The sequence below is a fragment of the Camelus ferus genome, chromosome 1 (genome assembly GCF_009834535.1).
Source record: "Camelus ferus isolate YT-003-E chromosome 1, BCGSAC_Cfer_1.0, whole genome shotgun sequence".
Taxonomy (NCBI): Eukaryota; Metazoa; Chordata; class Mammalia; order Artiodactyla; family Camelidae; genus Camelus; species Camelus ferus.
The window spans coordinates 51,246,972-51,270,210 of NC_045696.1; the positions used below are offsets into that span (position 1 = coordinate 51,246,972).

Below are 23,239 nucleotides of genomic sequence, written 5' to 3' on the forward strand. Positions count from 1 at the left end.
TGTCAGGCTGTTACTTTATTTTAGAAGAGCTTTAAGTCTAAATGTAGCAGTGATTGCATGGGAATAATAATTGCTCAGTAGAGTTGAACACTGGAAATTAGATCCATTGTGCTTCTTTATTATTTAATATACTTTTTTCTTCTCCTTGAAAGAGGAAAAGCAGTTCCCAAGACATTTATTATAGACTTGTCCCTATAACTACTTGAAAGCTGTTTCTTCAGCCTTAGGAATTTCTGTTATAAGAATGAGAAGAGCAAGAAGGGAGGCATGGAATGTGAATGGGCTCTGTGCTCAGACATTAAGAGCTTCCACTTCTGGGAGGTATTTGCTATGGCAGCTGGGACTGAATCCCAAGGAAGGAGATCTAAAAGTGCCTTCTGGTGCTGCTTGGCATCCAGTTCAAATATCTACCCTGCACCTTTTGAAGATTCTTCATTGTCCACAACTAAAATTTAAACAAGCAATGTTCATTTTATTAGTTGCTGTTATGGCCACTTGTATTTGGTTAATTTTTAATGGTTTCTGAAGCTTATAAAATCTTTTATGAGCATGTATTATTTTTTGCAATGACGTCAATTTGCATGGGATTTAAGAAGATAGCTTTGTTATAAGTAGAAGCTTGTTTGTTACATTACAAAAAACGTTTGTTGTCAAAATGCTTTATTACAGAAAAGGACCTCGATGAGGAGGCTACATCAGTCATTTGTGTGGCAGTGACCTTGTTTATGTTTCTATGGTGTGTTTCTTACAGAAGTCCAGGAAGAAGCAGCTTGGATGACTGTGGGGAGAGAGATGAAAAACTATCCAAGTCAATCAGTTTTACCCGTGAATCAATTAGTCGGGTTTCAGAAACAGAGTCAATCGATGGAAATCCACCGAAAGGGGTTAGTGCATGATATCCTTTTTAAAATCTAATACTGCCATATACTCATCATAATGGAAGATCAAATAAAAACGCAATATACAAAATGTTTAAAAACTTTAGATGTCAGACTGCTCCGGTATTTTAAGTGAAGAGTTTTAAGCCTGTAAGTAGCAGAGGTTATATGGGAATGAGATGTGGTTCTGTTCGGAATTGGATATGGTTCAGAGTTACCAGACAGGTCCCTGAGCATCAGTCTGTAAGGCGGATAGACACCATTAAAAATATAATAGGGTAGAGAAAGTTGTAATTAGCAGAATTTTTCTCTGAGTAGGTAGAGTGTATACTGGAAAGAATCTGTGTTGAAGGGGAGATGAGAACCCTTAGCAGCATGCTTGAGTAACAACAGACGCTTGTTAAGGTGAAGACTAAGGCAGGCACGTCCAGTTAATTACTGGGTTTCATAATTAGTTTCTTCCTTTATTTTATTCAAGCATTAGTATAAGCCCATTAACTTTTTTATTTTGGTGAGTTTCTATCGCTTGAAGTCATTATAGTATTATTATTATTATTATTATTATTATTATTATTATTATTATTATTATTATTATTATTATTATCATCATTTATACTCAGCTTTTCCCCTCTGCCAGTAGGAGCCCCTTCAGGTTGGCTCCTTTGTCCTTTTGGAATAATCAGTAATCTTTGATGGCTTCCTTTCTTTCTGGTACCATAATGTGTCACAGGCACAATTTGTACACTTCTGTCCCAGACTTAGCATCAGCCATTCTCCTAATGAACCACAGTTCTTAGTGAAGAGTGGTACTTAGAGACCACATGAGGGCCAAGAGTGTGCAGCTTTTGTTCTTCTGACTAGGGATGCAAGTTTGGGGCCAATGTTGAATTTCTTGGTTTAGATCAGAGCATTGGCTTCAGATTCTACCTCTGCTTAACCTTCTATGCCTTTGTTTTCTTAACTATGAGGACACTAATACTCCATGGAGGTTTTTTTAAAATAAAGATTAAATGAATTGATACATGTGAAAGTGCTTTGAACAGCCCCTAGTACATATTAAGTATTCAGCGACCATAAGCAGATTATAACGGAAGGTGAATCTGTGTGTGGCCAGCACTGGACCTTTTCTACCGTCTCTCGTGGAGCTCCCAGTGTCTTCTGTGAAAATAATGTTGGGAAGACATTGAAACAGAATATATTTATGTGAAAGCCCACCAGATTATCAGCTTACCAATCAAGCATCTATCTCAGTTGAATTTTGTGTTGTAGATTTCATGTAAAACTTCAAGATACCCTTAGGAACTTACTGCTGGTGCAAGGGAGGTGATTCTGAATGCTAATCCCTTTATACATTCCTATTGAGAAGACCAAACCACTCAATTTTGGGGTGGTAACAGGACAAGGGATCTCTTGCAGTCCTCTCATTCTTCTACAAAAGTTTGACTTTGAGAACTGATTTCTTGAGTCCTTCATAGAGCTTCTTTGACAATGTGTTCTGTACCCGCTCTTGGGATAGTCAGCCTGTTGGTTCTTCCTTCTAGTTTTGTCCCTAAAGGAAGTCATATTTTCTCTAAGGAAAGGGAATGGAATGTAGAGGAGTAATTTAATGTTTTAAGATTGATTATACATTCATTGATGTTTAGCGTAGATGTTTTCAGGTTGGGAAATAGAAATAATATAGAGATTTGGTCCTTTCCTTCCTTTTGCATTCAAGAGCAGTAAGGGAAGATTCTCAGATGTCATAAATATCATATGTCACTTATTTTGTTTCATTTTTACTTACAACAAGGTTGTAAATAATAAAAAGTTAGAAATAACATTTTTTGAAGAAGAAAATAAGTTTCTCTCAAGTTATAAAATAAATAGGCTTTGTGAAAATTCAGGAAATGTAGAAAAGTATACAAAGAAAGAAAAATTGTCCAGATGCCAGCCGTTCAAAGATAGTGACTGTTACTTTTCCTGTATCTGTCCATGCTCTTTACAATAGGAACTGTATCTTAATTAGAAACAAGAGAAATATGTGTGGAAACTTACTCTGCTTAGCATCTAAAGAGGCCCTGGGTCAGCTAAATAAGCATGTTGCCTTGTAATGTGGAAATCCCAGATAAATCAAGGCTTGATTTTAGCAATAATCTCTGCTTGAAAAAAATCAGTCCTCTGACTAGGATAGTATAATCCTTTAATAAATTGCGTCCTGGGTCCCAGTTGTTATTCTGCTTTCTCGGTGGCCAGTGGAAACCGATATCCTCTCTAGAGCTGCTTCTGTTGTTCAGTGCTGCTCAAGATCTCTTGGGGCAGGAAGTATAAAGATTATATATATGTTTTTGCTCTCTTTCATCTGCTTATACACAGGCAGTACAAGAAAGTACATTGCTGTGTAGTGTATATTTTTCACACTGTTCTGTTAAGCCTAATTATAATACTATTCTTTTCTACTTGAATACTAACACAGCAATAGCATTCATACTTTAAAGCCTAACATTAAATTTATTATAGAAATGACATATCTTTATTAAACCATTCCCAGATAGTATGGATAACATTATATATTGAATATATTTTGATGCCCAATTCTTTAGTCCCTTAACAGCAAAGCAACTGTATTCTTGAGTTTGCTGTGAAATTAATTTTCCTTTTTAATTCTCTCTCCCACACTGTACTCTTATGTGACTTTTCTCTCTCTATTTTCTTTTCCTTTCCCCTTTAGTTACTGGTCTTGAGAGATGGGTGAGTTCTCTCCTCTGAAATGATGGGGCAGGTATTGTCTGGGGAACTAACTGGGTTTGACTCCTCTCCCTACTGCACTCCAAAGAACTGACTGTTCTGTTATTTTTAACTCTGTCCCCTTTCCCTTTGACTTACATGAGTCACATGTTGTTAACTGTGAGTTCTTTCTGTATGATGTTCTTCATACATTTGCTGTTCAATAATGTGTAAGAAGATGACTTTAGAATGGTCTATACTATCTACCAATATTTTATGAATTGAATTGGAAATTTAATGCAAAGATAGCAGACAAATTTTTCAAAGAGCAGTATTTCCAAATGTCTTTATTATTTAAGATCTCACTGTTTGCCTTTTAGGGATTAGGGAAAGAGGAACCCCAAAGTGAAAAACAGACCAAGAGTCCTTCACTAACTTCAGAGAAGAGGTTAAGTAGAGTGCCGTCAAAATCACTGGATGTGAATAAAAATGAGTATCTTTCTTTGGACAAAAGCAGCACTTCAGATTCTTTTGATGAAGGTAAAGAATTTCTTATTTAACCTTTAGTAAAATTTAAGTTACATCTTTTAATGTTTATGTCTTACATGTGCGCAGCTTGAGACTTTAGTTGCGTTAGATACAATCTCACTCTATAAAGAACCAAAGAAGGATGGAAGTTAACAGGAAATAGGGGAAAAGGGCTGCTAAGTCTAACCTGTCATTTCTACTTTTCAGAAGCCTGGAATTTGAAAATCTTCATCACAGTTAACTTTTAACATTCCAAACCTGAAGTCAGTGGAGATGGAGCAGTAGCAATGGACAAGCAAACTTTTTTTCCTTTGTACCTCTTAATCTCCCTAACCTGCTTTTCTCCTCTCCCACGCCCTTCCCCTCTGGCAGTCACCTGTTTGTTCTCTGTATCTATGAATTCTGTTTCTGTTTAGTTGTGTTTGTTCATCATTTTGTTTTTTACATTCCTCATATAAGTGAAATTATACAGTATTTATCTTTCTCTCTCTGACTTCTTTCACTCAGCATAATATCCTCTAGGTCCATCCATGTTGTCAAAATGTCTAGATTTCATTCTTTTTTGTGGTTGAGTAATATTCCATTATATATATATAATGTATATGTATGTGCATTTTCTTTATCCATTTATCAGTTAATGGGCACTTAGGTTGCTTCCATATCTTGACTATTGTAGCTAATGCTGCAGTGAACATAGTGGGGTACGTATCATATAATCTTTTTGAGTTAGTCTTTTTGTTTTCTTTGGATAAATACCCAGGAGTAGAATTGCTGGATTGTATGGTAGTTGTATTTTTAATTTTTTGAGGAACCTACATACTATTTTCCATAGTGACTGCACTAGTTTACATTATCACCAGCGGGGTTGGTGATATCATACACGGGGTTTCCTTTTCTCCACATCCTCATCAACACTTGTTATTTGCTGTCTATCTTTTTTAATCCTTTTTGGGGGGGGTAATTAGATTTATTTATTTATTTATTTATTTAATGGAGGTACTGGGGATTGAACCCAGCACCTCATGCATGCTAGGCATGCACTCTACCACTGAGCTATATACTTTACCCCTTTTGCTGTCTTTTTGATAATAGCCATTCTGACAGGTGTGAGGCGGTACCTCATGGTGGTTTTGCTTTGTGTTTCCCTGATGATTAGTGATGTTTTCATGTGCCCGTTGGCCATCAGTATATCTTCTCTGGAAAAATGTCTGCTCAGGCCCTCTGTCCATTTTTTAATCGGGTGGGGTTTTTTGCTGTTGAATCGTATGAGTTCTTTGTATATTTTGAATATTAATCCCTTATCGGATGTATTGTTTGCAATTATCTTCTCCCATTCAGTAGGCGGCCTTTTCTTTTGGATTATAGTTTCCTTGGCTGTGGAAAAAGCTTTTTAGTTTGATGTAGTCCCATTTGTTTATTTTTGCTTTTGTTTACTTTGCCAGGGGAGACAAATCTTCATAAAAATCTGCATAGTGTAACACTATAATTTTACTATTTTCTTTAACCACAAAAGAGAGAGTTTCAAATCATGTTTTTTTTTTTTTACTTTCTCTAAGTTAGAACCAGTTGCCTGGGGCTTATCATGCTTATCAAATGGACATTTTAAGGAATCTTTTTTTTTTTTTTTTTAGCTGTAAGATTATTGACATTGAAGTCAGTGAAGCGAGGAGACAATGGGAAAGATCAAGAACCAGGGCAGTGACTGACTACATTCAAATTTCAGGAAAGGGAACAATGCCAGTGGAGTTTTGCTGTACCTGCTTTTGTACCAGCATGTTATTTTAATATTTCTACCAGAGTATTAGTAACGGGGACTTATTGTGGTTTGGACCTGTCCGACATGATTGTACTTGCTAGTCCACTTACTATTCAGCTTAGATCTGGTTTGGGAACCCCTGATGTCTGTTTATTACTATTAGTGAAAACCAAATCTATGAAAACCAAAACTAAATCCAAGTCAAATCTAAATCAAATCCAAATCAAGTCCAAGTCTAAAATCAAATCCAAATCAGGTTCAACCTTGGTTTGGGAATACTGAAGTATCTTTGATGGAAACCAAATCCACACTCTCAAAAACAGAAAAAAAAAATTGAATAGTTCCTAAAAATCATAGAATGCATTAAGAAGACAGTTTTTGAGTTCTTTTGAAAAGATAGTTGAGAGGAAGTTTTTTTTAGAAGGCTTGAGCACCATAAATGACTAGCCGCTCTTAGTGTCCTGGCCGCTGATGAGCAGCAGGTGTGAATTAGCTATCCCCTGCCTGGCTGAGTCTCTAACCATAGGAAGATCTGCTCTGGCACCCAGTGGCCAGACACGTAAGTGACACCAAAACAAAGAATTTGTTTCCCCCTCAACCTTCTCTTTTATAAGAATGGTCCTTAAAAAAAATCCTTAGTTTCTTTACTGAGTATCTATAAAATTAACATCAATGGTAAGTTACTTAAAAGTTAACATTAAAACTCATATAAGCTGTTGTCTAAATCTAGAAATAAAGAAAGAGCAGTAGCGATGTGGTTTCTGTGTTGCATATGAGCCCCAATCACATTTTGCTCCTTGTTGGCACCCCTTTGGCTTTGCAGTAGTAAGACCTCCCATGTAACATTCAGCCTTCTGTTTGTGGAGGCTTTCTTAAAGGTGTATGAGGAGACTTTTTTTTCCTTCTTAGATTATCATTAGCTAAGCAATCGAACTCTCCTATTGCTTTCCCTAAGCGGGTTCCAAAATCTCAGGCTTATCATATTAAGTGGGTGTTACAATGAATTTAATTTTTACCTTCTGAATGTTGTGAGGTTCTGAAGACACTTCATGTCAATGAACTGGGGAGACAATGGGAAAAGTCAGAAGAAGTAAACCATCCTAGGAATTCTGGACGTGTGTATGTGGATTTAGAGGGAACTAGGTAGATGGCAGACTATTTTATTTTATTATTATTATTTTTTTCGTCGTTCACCTTTTTTTTACTTTTTTTTATTGAGTGATTGTCATTTTACAATGTTGTGTCAAATTCTAGTGCAGAGCACAATTTTTCAGTTATGCATGAACATATATATATTCATTGTCACATTTTTTTTCTGCTATGAGCTACCACAAGATCTTGTATATATTTCCCTGTGCTGTACAGTATAATCTTGTTTATCTATTCTGCATTTTAAAATCCCAGTCTGTCCCTTCCCACCCCCCCCCACCCCCTTGGCAACCACAAGTTTGTATTCTATGTCTGTGAGTCTGTTTCTGTTTTGTATTTATGTTTTTTTTTTTTTTTTTTAGATTCTTCATATGAGCGATCTCATATGGTATTTTTCTTTCTCTTTCTGGCTTCACTTAGAATGACATTCTCCAGGAACGTCCATGTTGCCGCAGATGGCGTTACGTTGTCAGTTTTTATGGCTGAATAGTATTCCATCATATAAATACACCACATCTTCTTTACTCAGTCATCTGCTGATGGACATTTAGGCTGTTTCCATGTCTTGGCTATTGTAAATAGTGCTGCTATGAACAATGGGGTGCAGGTGTCATTTTGAAGTAGGGTTCCTTCTGGATATATGCCCAGGAGCAGGATTCCTGGGTCATAGGGTAAGTCTATTCCTAGTCTTTTGAGGAATCTCCATGCTGTTTTCCACAGTGTCTTGCTTCGTGCCTCGATGGCAGACTATTTTAAACTGAACATCATTTTATTTAAAATGATAGTACTTGGATGTACCATAGTGAGCAGGCAGAATGAAAAAATAAGAGGATCTCTCTCTTTTCTTTCTACCACCCATAGACTGTGATCTCTGGACTATTTGATGTAGAGATTCGCTCTAGACCCACATGTCCCTGAGAGGACTCACAAAGCAGAGCATCGGGAACTGCCTCATGGAGAGAGCTGAAGTAACTCCTAGCCCAGTCCCTTTGTGTGGAGTTTAACTGAAGCCCAGAGAGGGGAAGTTAGCCTAGGATCTGCTTTGACTGGCTGCTTCTTTTTTTAATGTTCTTATGCTACACTGGGCAGTATAGAACCCACGAAGATGGAAGGGTACGCTTTTTAGGGATATTCCTGTACTTTCAGAAATAGGTTCTTGGCTTCCAGCTCCTGAACAAAATGCTAAGCATTGTGTTCTCATCTGTTAAACCGTATTACTAACTTAGAACTTTGATATATAATGATTCACAGAATGAGCTACAGAACCTTATTTTTCTGGAGGGTTGTTGCTGATAGGCTTTTCTGAGCTTATTAAGTATTTGCCCAGTTTGGGGGAGGAGTTCAGAGTATCTGAGAGGATGCTGGGACTTCCCTGGCAAATGAAGATGAGTTGACACAATGTATCCACATCCACTAATACAAGGAAATTATGAGTGTGTTTTCCACCAGTATAATGTTTGTGTTGCTGTCAGGATTTACGTCTTCACCTGCCCTGCTCTATCATGTCGTGGATAGCCTGAGACATCTGCCCCAGGAGGTAGAGCCTTAAGTGGAAGCTGACAAACTGGCCTATGGCATGAGACACCTGGGCTAGGTCATGATAACACAAAAGTTAAATTCAATTTTCTATGGCTAGGATTAGAACTTGGTGTGACAAGGTTCCCTAAATAAAGTCACTTTTGCTGAGAATGGAAGCTGGTTCAGGCAGAGATTATGGAGGGGCACTTCAGAGGAGTGAAATTGGAATCCACGATCTATGGCTGGCAAAACAAGGTGAATTCGAGGCAGTGCCACACAAAGAGGAAGCATCAGGTGGTGCTTATGAGTTAATAAAGGTGAGGACAAGTAGACCTTTGGGGAAACCCAGAGAAATAGCCATGGGATAGTCTTGCATGTCGGGGAAGCCGCCATGAGACTAAACCAGGTAACTATGACCCAGTTACCCAAGTCAGGGTTTTGAACAAAACTCTCAAATTAAACTTGGTCTTCCAGGTGTAAAGAAAGCCCTCAATCTGAGTCAAAAAGACAGCAGATCACCAGTTTTTAGAAAATGGAAGATAAGTTGTATGTCCTTAGTTACTCAATTAAACTCCAAATTACCTGCCCAGTACATTTCCTTGCATACGTACCTAGTACATTTTTCATGTACCCTTAAAACACTGTCAGCATATGGTTTCAGTTTTATTCATGTCCACATCCTTCTCAAACTTATCTCACTTTTCCTACCATTTTGCCTGGTCACTTTCAAATTGATATGTTTGAAATAGTATTTCTTTATTGGAAATAGTTAGCAACCTCCTACTGGGTTGAATGGTGTTCCTTTCCCCATTTAAAATGCCACCTGTTAGCTTAATATGTTCCAGCAATATTATTGGTAATGTTACTTGCATAGGAGGCTTTAAAGTACCATGACTTTCATAAATAAATAATTCCAGATGGAAATAGTTTATTTTATATCCTTACTTCCTTGAACAAATTTTCACACAAAAGGTATTACTGTTAATTTCTGGTAGTGATACCACAAATTATATTTTTATGTCATGATATAGAACATTTTATCTAATAATGGAGTTTAAATGAAATAGAAGATATTGTACTGAAATACTTATATGAGTGTAATTTATTTCCTTCTTAAATGTGAACAAGAAACTTAAACTTTTGACGTTCCAGGACTCCTTAGAGAAATGGCTGCCTCTAGGGCTGGGGTGGGGAATGTACAATATGAGCCTGGAACATCTCGTCGTGCCAGAATAGAAAGAAGTGCTTGTGAAAGGAAAAAAGAGGCATGTCAGAAAGACATAGGAGTCAGCCTGAAAGAGCTTCTAATGGCCAAATTAAAAAAACTGTGAGCAGCAAAATGAATAGTGCTAGTACTAGATTATAACCTAAAGTATGAAATAACTATTCACAAGTCCACACTGATCCAAATGATTAAATAAATACACAAATGGGGGAGAAAGCACGAGTCTGCCTTAAAGAGTTCCAAATGATAAATGTAGACACTCCCTCTTCCAGGAGGTAGAGTTTAACTCTCCCCTTGAGTATTGGCTGAACTTAGTGACTCATTTCTAACAAATAGAACATGGAAAGGGGGAAATAGTACCTTTGCAGTGGAGAGGCCTGCCAGACACTGCCTTAACCAAGTAATTAAGGTTAACATCGTCATAAATCATGTTGTTATGTGTACCCTCTGAGTTTGAGAAGAAGGGCACTTCACCTTTGTGGTCTTCTTCCCCAAGATCCAAACCCCAGTCTAGTCATGAAAAAACCTCACATGAGCCCAAATTGAAGGACATTCCCTGTAATACCTGACCAGGACTTTTTTGATATGTAAGGCCACTGAGAAACAAGGAAAAAGTGAAGGACTGTCAATAGGTTGGAGAACACTAAGGAGGTAACAGCTAAATGCCACATGGTATTTGGGGCTGCATCCTCGTACAGAAAAAGACATTACTGGAAAAAATAGGAATAAAGCCTCATTTAGTTAATTGTACATCTAAAATTAATTTAAAAAAATAAAAGAAAAAACATGGTTGCAAATTCAAAGTCCTATAAATAAAAACAGACCCTCAGATATTTTTAGTGTTTTCAATAGTCACTTATTCATTAAAAAAGTTATTTAACACTTACGGTGTGCCAAGCACATAATGTACTTAGGTGTTTGAAATCAACATGGTCCCTGCTCAGATGGAACTTAGAGTCTAGTGCAGGAGAGAGTCAATAAGCAGATCACTAAGCCAGTAAAAGTATAATTACAAGTCAGGATGAGCTCTGTGAAGGAGATGGGCAGGATCAACAGACCCACCTATACTTGTTTGCTCTCTCTGAGTATATGAATTATTTTTACAATGTACGTATATTACTTCTGTGTCAGAAAAAGCTATTTCTCAAGCCTAACTGGGAAGTTACCTCACAGAACCTTAGCAAATTACCTTGTTACAGTGATTCATTTCTATGCCAAAGGAGCCATTACTTGCAGTGAGAGCTTTTGCCTACACATAGTATTGTTGCAGGGAGAAGGTAAATCAATATCTACCTGAGATCCCTAAGTTCTTTGCACCTGCAGCAAAATAGGGAGACACAAACCATTTCACGGAGGAGAAAAAGCAATAGGTGGGGTGAAGGAAGGCAGAGCTAGAAGAGTTTTTCTGATTCGTAGACCACTGCCTTTTACTGTGAGACTGCCCTCCATGGCTTAATGTGGATAGACGCTTGACACAGATAATTCTTAGAGCTTGAGTTCTGAAATATGAGGAGCTTTTGTCACAGTTTTATTCTGTACTGATGGGGCATAATCCTTGAAATAATCAATAATTCCAGTCCTGAAACCACTGAAATTTCACATTGGATTGCTTTACTCTATTTCCTGTATTCTACCAGGCTCCTATTCCTAGCTGTCCTTTTTCTTTTCTTTTCTGTTCTTTTCTTCTAAGTTAAACTCCTCGCAGTATAAAATAGAGGTTGTTTGTGTGCTCTGGAGCTGGAGTGAATTCAGGTTCCAAGTCAGTCACTTACTTGCCTTGGAGCTTTGGCAGCTCTCTCAGTGCCTCAGTTTCCTCATCTATACGATGGAGATGAAGATGTTCGTTCCTCTTATCTCACAGGACTGCTGTGAGGATGAGATAAGTGAATACTTGCAGGGCACTTAGCACAATGCCTGACATATGATGAGCATCACAGATGCATGGGCTATTTTATATAGTGTTTCCAGGGAATATGAGGAGAGGTGAGCAGCTGTTGCTTCTTCACTCACTACCAAGAACTTTCAGCATCATTATCGGTCAGGTTCTTAGAAGAATGTCATATTCCACTGGGCTTTATTTAGCTTTGAAGGATACTTTCTGGAAGGATTTTTTTTTAATGTGTGTTACTGAGAATAGGTTGTGAATACAGTGATACTTGTCTTGGGGGAGTGAGCTTTAAGTCAAGTTTGAAATATTATTCAGGCTAGTAAGTTAGTGAGTGCAGAAGATATTAGAGCCATTCATGATTTTATATGTGAGCATTCAGAAATAGTACCTGCTAATTGCTGTGGTAGATACCACCCTGTGTGTCTCAGTATTGCCCTTGTCACTTTTGAAATACTCTTTTGAGTGCTTGCTTTGGCAGCATGTATGCTAAAATTGGAATGATACAGAGAACATTAGCATGGCCCCTGCACATGGATGACGCACAAATTCCTGAGATATTCTTTTGAATGATGTATTATGGGAGTTTGATATGATTCAAGTTAAATATTTCTATATCTTTTGGGTTTTGATGACTGACATATTGATCATATACATATACATATTAATTGCTATACATCATTATGTATAGTTATATAGAGTACACATGTATGTAATACCAACCATAGTTTTAATAGTCCTCTAATGTGCTGATCATTGTACTCACATTTAAAAACCATTTTGTGCTCCCAAACAAATAAAACAAAACCTTGAAATTACCTTTACTTGATTTTCTTCCCTTTTTGTTCTGTTTTTTTTGTTTCTCCAGAAAATATTCCTGAGAAAGATCTTCGTGGAAGACTTTATATCAACCGTGTTTTTCATATCAGTGCTGAGAGGATGTTTGAATTGCTCTTCACCAGTTCACGTTTTATGCAGAGATTTTCCAATTCTAGAAATATAATAGGTTGGTCTTGTGTTTTTGTCTAACGATAAATTTGGGAGAATTTTATTATCCTTAGTGGGTTGAGCGTGTATAAATTGATTTATGTTGTCGGGAAAAATTAGACGGGCTTTGATCTTATTTTGGTGATGTATAAACTAGTATTTAGATATTTTGGCTAAATGCACATATAAATAGTATAATTGTTCAATCACTCAGATCCTACCTACAATTAAGTTCAGACACTTTGAGAACTAAAATTCCCTTTATTTATTAACTTAGCAGTTCACTTGGGTTGAACCCTGTTTAAAAGGGTTCCACTGTGTAACAATTAGATTCTAGTAGAGTATAAATTGGTACGATTACTTTGTGAAATGGTTTAGCAGTATCTACTAAAGCTGACTCAGCAAGTCTTTCATTAGGTATATGTATCCTTCAGGTACACATGTACTCTGAATGACATGTATTGCAGTGTTCATAGCAGCATTATTTATAATGGCCCCCAAACTCAAAACAGCCCAAATATCCACCAGTAATAGAATGGATGAACAAATTGTGTATGTTTACATGGAAGAATTCTATATAGCAATGAAAAAATGCAAACTGCTACTACTTATAACAGTTTGAGTAAATCTTACAGATATACTGCTGTTATTAAGCAAAAGAAGCAAGACACAAGAGTACATACCATCATTTCTTTGTACAAAGTTCAAAGACAAGCAAAACTAATTTATGGAAATAAAATCAGCACAGTAGTTAACTGCTGTGGGAATCTGGGTGGGTGAAGACTGGGAAGGAGCTTTTGGGATACTGGTAAAGTTCCCTAAGTTGATCTGAGTAGTGGTACACGTGTGTGTTTTCTCTGTGCAATTTCATGGAGATTTGAGATTGCAATGTCTATGGTCTACCTTAATGAAACTACCAAAAATGTTCCAGTTAGGAAATCAGTTATAAAAGAGATTTCACTGATTAAATGTTCAGAGTTCTGTTTTGGTTAACATCTCAAATAAACTTGTCATTAATTGGAAATTGAATTTATCCTAAATATTTCAAGGTATTTTATAAACTTTGGGAGCACATGATTTAGCTTGCTCTATAAAATTAATTTGACAACTGCACTAGCAGAGATCCGTATGAGCTGAGTTGTTTGACATAGTCAAAGAGAAGGTTGTTCTAGGATCAATTTAAATGTAGTTTATAATCTAGCCATTTTATTAGCCACTAGATATTATTCCTTTATTTGAAAGGTTTATGTAACCATAGCTACATATTCATAGATTACATCATTGATAGGGATTCTAGATACAAAAAAATTTTTTCCTTACTTTCATAGTAGAGTAGCAAAACAATTTCTAATTGGTATCTATTGAGTCTTGTGATTATATTAAGAATGCCATGTTTTCAGAAGTCATTAATTTTTGCTGTTCTTCCAATTTTAAAAATGTGGAATACCTGAGGGCTATAAATCTTTCTTTTCACTCAGTAGCTTATACTTAACTTATTTAAAAATGTTTTATTGAAGTATAATTCATTTATAATGTATTAGTTTCAGGGGTACAGCAAAGTGATTCAGTTATACATATGTATATGTATATATTCTTTTTCAGTTTCTTTTCCATTATAGGTTATTACAAGATATTGAATATAGTTCCCTGTGCTATATAGTAGGTCCTTGTTATTTATCTATTTTATATGTAGTAGTATACCTATAACTTGTTATATCTGTTCTGAATCTATTTGGTATTTTCTTGCTATTCATGTCTACCTGAAGAACTTGGTATTTGAAGCGTTTGATACATTATTTCTCTTAATTTTCTAAGATGATGACTGTTGATATTGCACTGCCATTTTTATGGCTGAAAAGCCCTCAAGGAACTAGTATGTTATTCCACGATGATACTAAATGAAGTTTGTTTTTTGAATCACAGCTGCATTTGGTGTCTGATAGCATATCCAGCTTCAATTTGAATAGCTTTATTTGCTATCTGATGTTATAAATGGCTTTGGCTAATCCCAAGTATAAACACTCCCAGACAAGTTGCTGTTAGACCTAGAATTAGTCAGAGGATTTGCCCCAAAAGAGATAATCTGTTTATGACTGCACAGCATTATGCTATCTTCTGAACCTGTTACCTGGTTATCAAAGTTTTATTTCTTGAGAACGGGTTTCAAAGTCTTCCTTTAAAAAATACTAAGAATTTAATGAAAAAAATTTAGTATAGTCAGTTATTTGTGGATTTAACCTACTTGCAGCACTAACATGGCTATTACTGGATTTTTTTTTTTTTTAGTTAGAGAGCTTTTAAATTGATATTCTTTTAAATCTTTGCTTACAGTTGCTTGACACTACTTTTGTCATTCAAAGCTCAATTTTAAGTCTTTTTATTCAACTTTTTATTTTTGAAAAAATATGAATCTTGAGTAAAGTTGCATAAATAGTATAATAAAATCTATACCTATTACCTAGATTCACCAGTCTTTTTTTATTGCAATAAAATGTACATAACATAAAATTTACTATTTAACCATTTTTAAGCATACATTCACATTGTTGTGCAGCCATCACCATCACCCATCCCTAGAACTCTTCCATCTTCCCATACTGAAACTGTGTACCTATTAAACAGTGACTCTCCATTCCCCCTCTCTGCATCTCCCGATGACCGTTCTACTTTCTGTCTCTACGAATTTGACTACTTTAGGTACCCTCATGTAAGTGGAATCTTACAATGTTTCTGTCTTTGTGACTGGCTTATTTCACTTAGCATAGTGTCTTCAGGGTTTATCCATGTAGTAGTATGTGTCAGAATTTCATTCCTTGTTAAGGCTGAATATTATACCATTGTATGTCTGTGCCACATCTTGTATACTTACTCATATATCAGTGGAGTTTTGAGTTGTTTCCACTTTTTAGTTATTGTGAGTCATGCTGCTGTGAACACTGATATACAGGTATCTGAGTCCCTGCTTTCAGTTCCTTTGGGAATATACCTGGAAGTAGAATTGGCTCATAAGGTAGTTCTATGTTTAATTTTTTGAAGAACAGCCATACTGTTTTCCACAATGGCTGCATCATTTTACATTCCCACCAGTAATGCATAAAGGTTCCAGTTTCTCCCCATCCTAGCCAACACTCTTAGTTTCAGTTTTTTTGTGATAATAATTATCCTAATGGGTGTGAAGATTCACCAATTTTAAAACTTAATTACATGAGAGGATTCTTAAATTACTTGTTCTGCAGATCTTGCTTTTTTCTCTTTTCTTTCTTTTTATTGAAGTATAGTTGATTTACAATGTTGTGTTAGTTTCTGGTGTACAGTATAGTGATTCAGTTATATATATAATTCTTTTTCATATTCTTTTTCTTTATAGGCTATTACAAGTTATTGAATATGGTTCCCCTGTGCTATGCAGTAGGACCTTGTTGTTTATTTATTCTGTATGCAATTCTTGCTTTTAATTACTTCAACTCATTATATCAAAATGGCGCATATGTCTTTTTGTATACTGTTGCCATTTTTCCTTATAATTTCTTCCCCAGTTTTTTGTATCATGATGAGCTTTACCTAGGTATTGGGGGCTTGACTAGTCCAAAATTTTGTTAGATGATGTTCTGGCACATGATATTCCATAGGATTGTTGGTAACATTGGTGAAAATACAAGTGGAAGAGACACTTTTATCTTTGTTGATAGTTGCTTTGTTGAATGGTGTGCAGTTTCAGTGGCAGAATTCAATGACATCTTTAAATTCTGTTGCTGATTAACAATGGATTGTTTGTATAGTTTTTCTAAAACAGGCTGACATATGACCAAAGTGATCTTTTGAAAAGCGTTTTAGAATTAATTTTGTGTCTTCTTTGTTGCACACCTAAAATAAATCATTTTTACAGCAATTTCTCTATCATAGATTCCATGGTTTGTGATGTTGTCTTTTTAATTTATTTGAAGAATTTTTCTAGATATGCACAACTCAACTTCAAGATCTCTTATTAAATCCCTAGACCTAGCTGTATCAGAGAGGTTGAGTAAAATTGGATATATCATAAAGTGTTGCTTCATTCCTTTGGTAATGGGCAGTGAATTAGATAAAGGCTTCTTTGTTTTAGGATTTGATGACTAGCAGCCAAACATACTAATTGCCTAAGTCCATTGTGCTGACAGCATTAGGCAATTGAGTCAGATCTTTGAGTAGAGTTCATGATGCTGTTACTGATGTTTTCCTAGCTTGTTAAGTGACCTTTGCTGTCTGGTGCTATGTCCTAAAGATATATTTCTGTTCAAAGTATGTTTTTACTCACTGTGTTGTAGCTAAACAAAAGAAAATTTTGACCAAGATCTTGCTGTAAGTACAGAGAGATTATTCTATAGTTTTCTTAATATAGAAAAGGTTATATAGTTTATTTCTACTACAGCGCCCCCCCCCCCTTGATTAAAGATCTTGGCAGATAAGCCATTAACATTATGTGATTTCTCATTGACATGATTTCTCCACAAGTTGGGATCAGCTCATATTGCTGTATAAAGACAAATGTCTTTCAGGGTTTTGTCCTCAGCACTGGAAATGTTGAAGCGTTCTGTGTCTGTTAGATAAGGCCAGCACCATTACTTCTCTTCACAGGTACAGGGAACTTTACAAAGAAGCCTACGGGTGAAACGACTTTTAATTTTATCTTCTAGAGAAAAGGAAAAAAAGTGTATTAACAGACAACAGTTCAGAAGTAAATGAATCAGAGATGGGGTATATGTCACATAAAAGAAGAGTACCTAACGTGTAATTTTAAACTAATAACACACTTACAGGGAAGTTAGGACTGCTCAAGAATAAAAATTTAAAAAATTCAAAGCTTCTTCTTTGATTCCATTATAAGCCATACCCTTCAAATTTCTAGAACTAACTCTTTATATTTGCTGTGATTAGATGTAGTATCTACCCCTTGGAATGTAGAACCTGGAGGTGACCAACTGAGAACCATGACCTACAATATAGTCCTTAATAATCCACTAACTGGAAAGTGCACCACTGCCACTGAAAAGCAGGTATGTCTACACTGCTGGTATTTCAAAAGAATTGCGTGTGGGAAGAGAGAAGATGCCTGTCATAGTCACCAATTTACAGGACACTTTCAACAGATAAATGGCAAGGAGGAGAAACTGTTTGCAGTTTAAAAGAGATTTAAGAAGTATATCAGCTAAATCAACCCAATCCTGATTAAAACAAAGCAACTGTAAAAATGTATTTCTGAGATTTAAGGAATTGTTCATTTTTATGTGCAATAATGGTATTGTAGCTATATTTTAAAGAAAAGACTATTTATCTTTTAAAGGGATATACTGAAGAATTTATAAAGAGATATCCTGACATATTTATGGGTGAACTTATATTGATGTCCAGGATCTCTTTTAAAAGTAATCTGACAAGACAGAGGATGGTGGTGGAGGGAGGGCTTGGGGGAGGGGTGCAGATGAAGCAGGACTGGGTAGGAGTTGATGCTGTGGAAGCTGGTTGATGAGCTTAGGAGGGTTCATCATACTTCATTCCTACTCTTGTATACGTTTGAAATTTTTCATAATAAATGGTCTAAAAAAAGACACTACTAGAATCTGATTTACAGGATCATGTCAAAGATTAGGGCCAAATAACTAGATGACTGCTCTGACATAAGAGGAGGAGGCTGTAAGTTATTTAATGTCCTGTCTACTCTGTGGCCAGAGTGGCTCTGTCATACTGTGGGGTTTGTGTTTGGCCAGCTTGGGTTGAAGTATAGTGTATCTGTTCTGCAAAGTTAGAAAATATCTTTTAACATCTGAATTAGTTGTGCTACCGTAGTTTTTGCCTGTTAGTGTTAAAAAGGACTTAAAATTTTTTCTTCAGAAGATTTTCAAACATTTAAGAAAAGTTTGGTATTTTGGTACTTGGAGAGTCTTTGATAACCTCAGAAGATAAGTAGAACAGGTAAGGCTAAAATGAGAAAGGTTTGACCAGCAACCACTTCACATCCTGATTGGGGAAAACAATGTTTTATTTGGTTATCTCCTCCCTTCACTTTTTTGGTGAAGGGTGGTTTTGTTAAACTTTGATTAATTTTTGGGTGGAGTCTTTGCTTTTGTTTAATTGAATTTTGAATTGTTCCTCTACCAGGAACATTTAAAATTCTTTATAAACTAATACTACCCATAAGCGATGATATAGTTCCTTTCTCCTCATGCCTCAAACAAAGAAAAAAAATAGGTATACAGTGAAATAATAAAGAGGTGGCAAATCCTATTTCTGTAGGTCCCTTCTTCATTCATAGAGCGCACAGCTAACTTGCAGCTCTTCTGGCTTTGCACATGGGCTTCTCATGTCTTTTGTAATTTGTGAGAAGGAATGCTAGTCTATATGTTCTAAATTGGCAAGGAATTTGAAGTATGAAGCACGTACATGCAAGAATAATTAATCTTATTTTGGCAGAGACTGTATAAAGACAGCCGGGAAGCACAATTTTATTTGGTAGATGCAGAAGTACTGACACATGATGTCCCCTACCATGACTACTTCTATACCCTGAACAGATACTGTATCATCCGATCTTCAAAGCAGAAATGCCGGCTGAGGTGAGCTGCTGTAAATGAGTGTTTTAGTCAGGATAGGCTAGATAATGCCCCAGTAACATATTAATCCTGAAACCTTAGCAGTAGCTTTACACAACAAAGCATTATTTCTTGCTCAGATTACATGTCCAGCTGTGGTCAGCAGAGGGATGGGGATCCTCACTTGAGGTCCCAGGCTGAAGAAGGCTTTATATCCTGGAGCTGCATGATTGGGAATATGTGTCATTTCGGTTGCCACAGGAAGAGAGAGCTGTAGACTTGTGCTCAGAGTCCAGTGGCCAGAACTGTTCACAGGACCCTGTTTAATGGCAGAGGGGCTGGGATACTTGAGCATGTGGTGAGAGGTAAACGACTCTGCTGCGCTGGGGAATCAGAAACGTGGGTGCGTTGAAGACAGTGCTGGGCCATCGCACACGTGGCCTCGTCTCAGCTGGTATAGTTACTTTCAACTAATGTGTGACCACTGGAGGCTTTTTATACAGGGCATGTAAAAAATTTAAAACTTATTTTGAGCCTTTATTGCTATTTAAGTAAAGAAAATTCAGAGTGTGAGAAAGGAAAGAAATAAAATACCAAGTTTTTAGAAGGAAAATCTGATGAAATTATTAGCAGTGCCCAGTAATTTTTTAAAGAAGTCATTATCAATGAACAATTTTTTTAAATAATCATAATGACTTTAAATCCTTTTGGCTTTCCACTGAATTCAATTTTACATTTAATTGCAATGTTAATATAATTAAATCCTGTCCTTTAAATATTCTTCTTTCCTCCTTATTCATTAGGGTTTCCACAGATGTGAAATACAAAAAACAACCGTGGGCCATTGTCAAGTCTTTAATTGAGAAGAATACCTGGAGTTCGTTGGCAGGAGTATTTCAAACAGCTTGGTTTGTCAATTTCTTGATTTATCTACTTTTGTGAGATGGCATTTATTAACAGAATGGATTAACTTTTCATTTGGATTCATAGCAGGAAGTGATCGATGATGTTGGAATAACCACTGAAGTGGTTCCAACTACCCCACTTGGAATTTCAAAACTTCTAGTTTTCATTGGTCTACCAAACACTTAAATAATGCTTATATGCCAGACGTTGTTCTGTGTGCTTTATAAATATCAACTCATTACAACTCTGTGAGATGTAACCACTTTCCCCCCATTTTACTGAAGAAGAAGTATTGAAACACAGAGAGAGAAGTTAAGTGAATTGTCTAAGATCACACAGTTAGGAGCTGTCACACTCTTCCCTCTGCAAGGGGCCAAGGAAGCTGATTGTAATGAGGGACTGCGTAACATGATCACAGATATGCACTTGTGCTCACTAAGGTCCGAGAGTCCTTGGACCCACACCTCCCTTACCAACACTGCTCTCCTGGATTAATGCAGGCCCACTTAGCAGTGGTACCATGTGCATGTGTGGATTTGGTGGAGGTAGGGCACTAGACGCGGGGAAGCGATTTAGTTCTGCTTGGATATTCCTTAAAATATACATGAGGGAAAAATATATATATGCATACATGAGCATAATTAATTCTAGTTAAAGAAAAGCTGGTTGGCCAGTCAACTCAGGGTAATTTAAGGCTTCATCATCCAGTTTGTTGATTATTTTCTGTGTTTTTTTGGTTTTTTTTTTGCCTCTTTGACTATTTCATTATTAAACTCCTAATCAGGAGCAAACAAAATGAAATTGAAAAATGAGTTTGGCCACTGGATAATGAGCTTCTGATAAAAAATCTGGTGGAGGAGAAGGTTGAAACAGATGACAAAAATGAGGTTTTTTGGTTGTTTGCAGATTTTCTTTACTAATGCTTCCTTTTTTGAAAACCCTCATTGTAAATTAGAACTATTGTATGCTTTGAGTTTGACAATCAAGTACTATAATCTATCTTGGAAATCTTTCTAATGCTCCAGTATAAGTGGGTAGCCTGTTGGTTCCATAGCTGAAATTGTTACATTAATATTTAGTAAGGCACACGGTGAATTTGCTCTGATAATTCCATCATTTGTTAAATAATACAGTTCATTCTTTCTAGAATAATGAAGCTTCATTATGGGATCACTGTACACTCCAAAACTTTTCATTAAGAGTAAGGTTTGCAGGGGTGGGTATAGCTCAGGTAGAGCACACGCTTGGTATACCCAAGGTCCTGGGTTCAATCCCCAGTACCTCCATTAAAAAAAAAAAAAGAGTAAGGTTTCAATCTAGGCATTAAGAAACTAAGTAATAGTTAAAGAAAGTTACCAAGACTTAAGAAAAAAAAAAGCTGAAAACAAAACAACCACCAACGCCCCTGTGTCTGATGGTTGAGATGGTTTCTCCACTGCTTAAAGATTTTCTTCCTTCTTAGAATCAGATTTGTTAATGGAAGAATCTATCATAAATCAGTCCATTGAAGACCCTGGGAAGCTTAGTGGCCTGCGAAGGAGAAGGCGAACATTTAACAGAACAGCAGAAGCAGCTCCTAAGCTTTCCTCTCAGCGTTCTTCTGGAGACATGGGCTTAGATGCCAAAGGGGATATTACAGGTAGCTGTTACCTGGTAAACAGATGAAAGATTTCAGTTTACTTATATGGAGCAGAATATGCCTTTTGTTTATATGACAATGTCTATTAGGAGATCTCCCTTTCTCCTCTTCTTTGCTGATAATGTTTGTCCAACTCTGAATTCCTTAACGGTAACTACAATATAAATATAAAGGAGCAGTTGCAGAATGGTGGGTGTGTGGTCAAAGAAATATTTTATTGGGCCCACATAGCAATTTAAAAATTGGACATTTTTATATAAAAACTCAGATATGACAGCCCTGGACCCACATCCCTTCATAGCAACAGTCAGTTGGTACTTAGTAGTAGCTGCCCATTGACTGAGTGTGCGCTCCCCCAGGTCACCAGTCTCCACCGCTGTTACCCACTGCTGGATGCTTCACTCATTAATTTCCTGCCAAGCATTTACAGACATTTGATTTCTACCCTGGAATCTACTACAATGATTGTATGCTTTTAATCCTTATGTACTGTCAGGGCCAGCGCAGCAAAACTGTAAACATGGAATTTGACTTCTGTTTTTCCCCACCCTCAATTTTGAAGACATCCTGCCCCTACTGTTATTCCCTCCCTCTCAGAGCTATGAACCTGTCAGACCTTCTCATCCTACATTATCAAATCCTCTTCTAAGGCCTATATCTTAGTGTGAATATGCTTTTCTGCCGTTTAAAACTTAATGGCTCTTTAATTTTGGAATTTAAAAGTTTGGGCAACAGAGGACAGATGAGGATGATTAAAATATTTTTTTAAGGAGGGAAGCATTATACATAAACCTAGCTCAAATATTATTTGCAGAGATGGAACTTAGCTAGAGATTGTACATGATATATTGCATTGCGTATTTAATTTTAGAACAAACTGATTTGTAATACAGGCCAAATTTGCAGGACCGATACAGGATTTCTTTTTGTAACTTTGTTTTGTATTACTGAGGATATCAGAAGTCAAATGAGGGGGTGCAGGGAATTCACCCTAAATCACTTTGTCTTTACAAATAATTTTCGAAGTTTCTTTTCTGGGTTATTTTTTCAAGTAGAATTAAACTTTTACCAGTTATAATCACAGTCTTGATTCTAATGTGGCCTTTTTTTGTGATCTGCAGGAAAGAAAAAGGAAATTGAGAGCTATAATACCGTCCTTATCGTGGTAATGAGTATTTTGTAAGTATTTGGCTTTTTTGTTTGTTTTTGGAGATCCAAATCTGTAAGTATTTGTTTTGAATGCTTATTACTTGTGCCTTCACTTGTCTTTTAATGGTTTTCAAAGGGATTTGAACGTATCTATATTATTGTATAGAGATTGCACTATTTGAACAATTTTGACCTATAAAACCAGTAATTTTATATGCTTTAGTCTGATAGTTTTTGAATGATTTTCAGAGTAACTGTTAAAGTTGAGGGAATACCAAATACAGACTCAGTAAATGTTTTTGTTTTTTAAACTAATCTGATTTGTTTCTACCATCATAGGTTTTTACGGC

General features: G+C 36.3%; 1 protein-coding gene and 1 non-coding gene across 2 annotated transcripts in view; both read left to right on the plus strand.

Moving 5' to 3' along the window:
* GRAMD1C (GRAM domain containing 1C) overlaps nt 1-23,239 on the plus strand; it is an 86,737-nt gene that overhangs the window by 54,643 nt on the left and 8,855 nt on the right. The window contains 9 exon segments of the mRNA XM_032479356.1: nt 752-884; nt 3,962-4,121; nt 12,511-12,648; nt 17,544-17,662; nt 19,077-19,219; nt 19,999-20,080; nt 20,082-20,103; nt 21,564-21,740; nt 22,862-22,919. Coding sequence (XP_032335247.1) covers nt 752-884; nt 3,962-4,121; nt 12,511-12,648; nt 17,544-17,662; nt 19,077-19,219; nt 19,999-20,080; nt 20,082-20,103; nt 21,564-21,740; nt 22,862-22,919 — 1,032 coding nt within the window.
* On the plus strand, nt 12,108-12,209 carry LOC116666788. Its single transcript, XR_004323671.1, has one exon. It is a non-coding gene; the product is annotated as a U6 spliceosomal RNA (small nuclear RNA).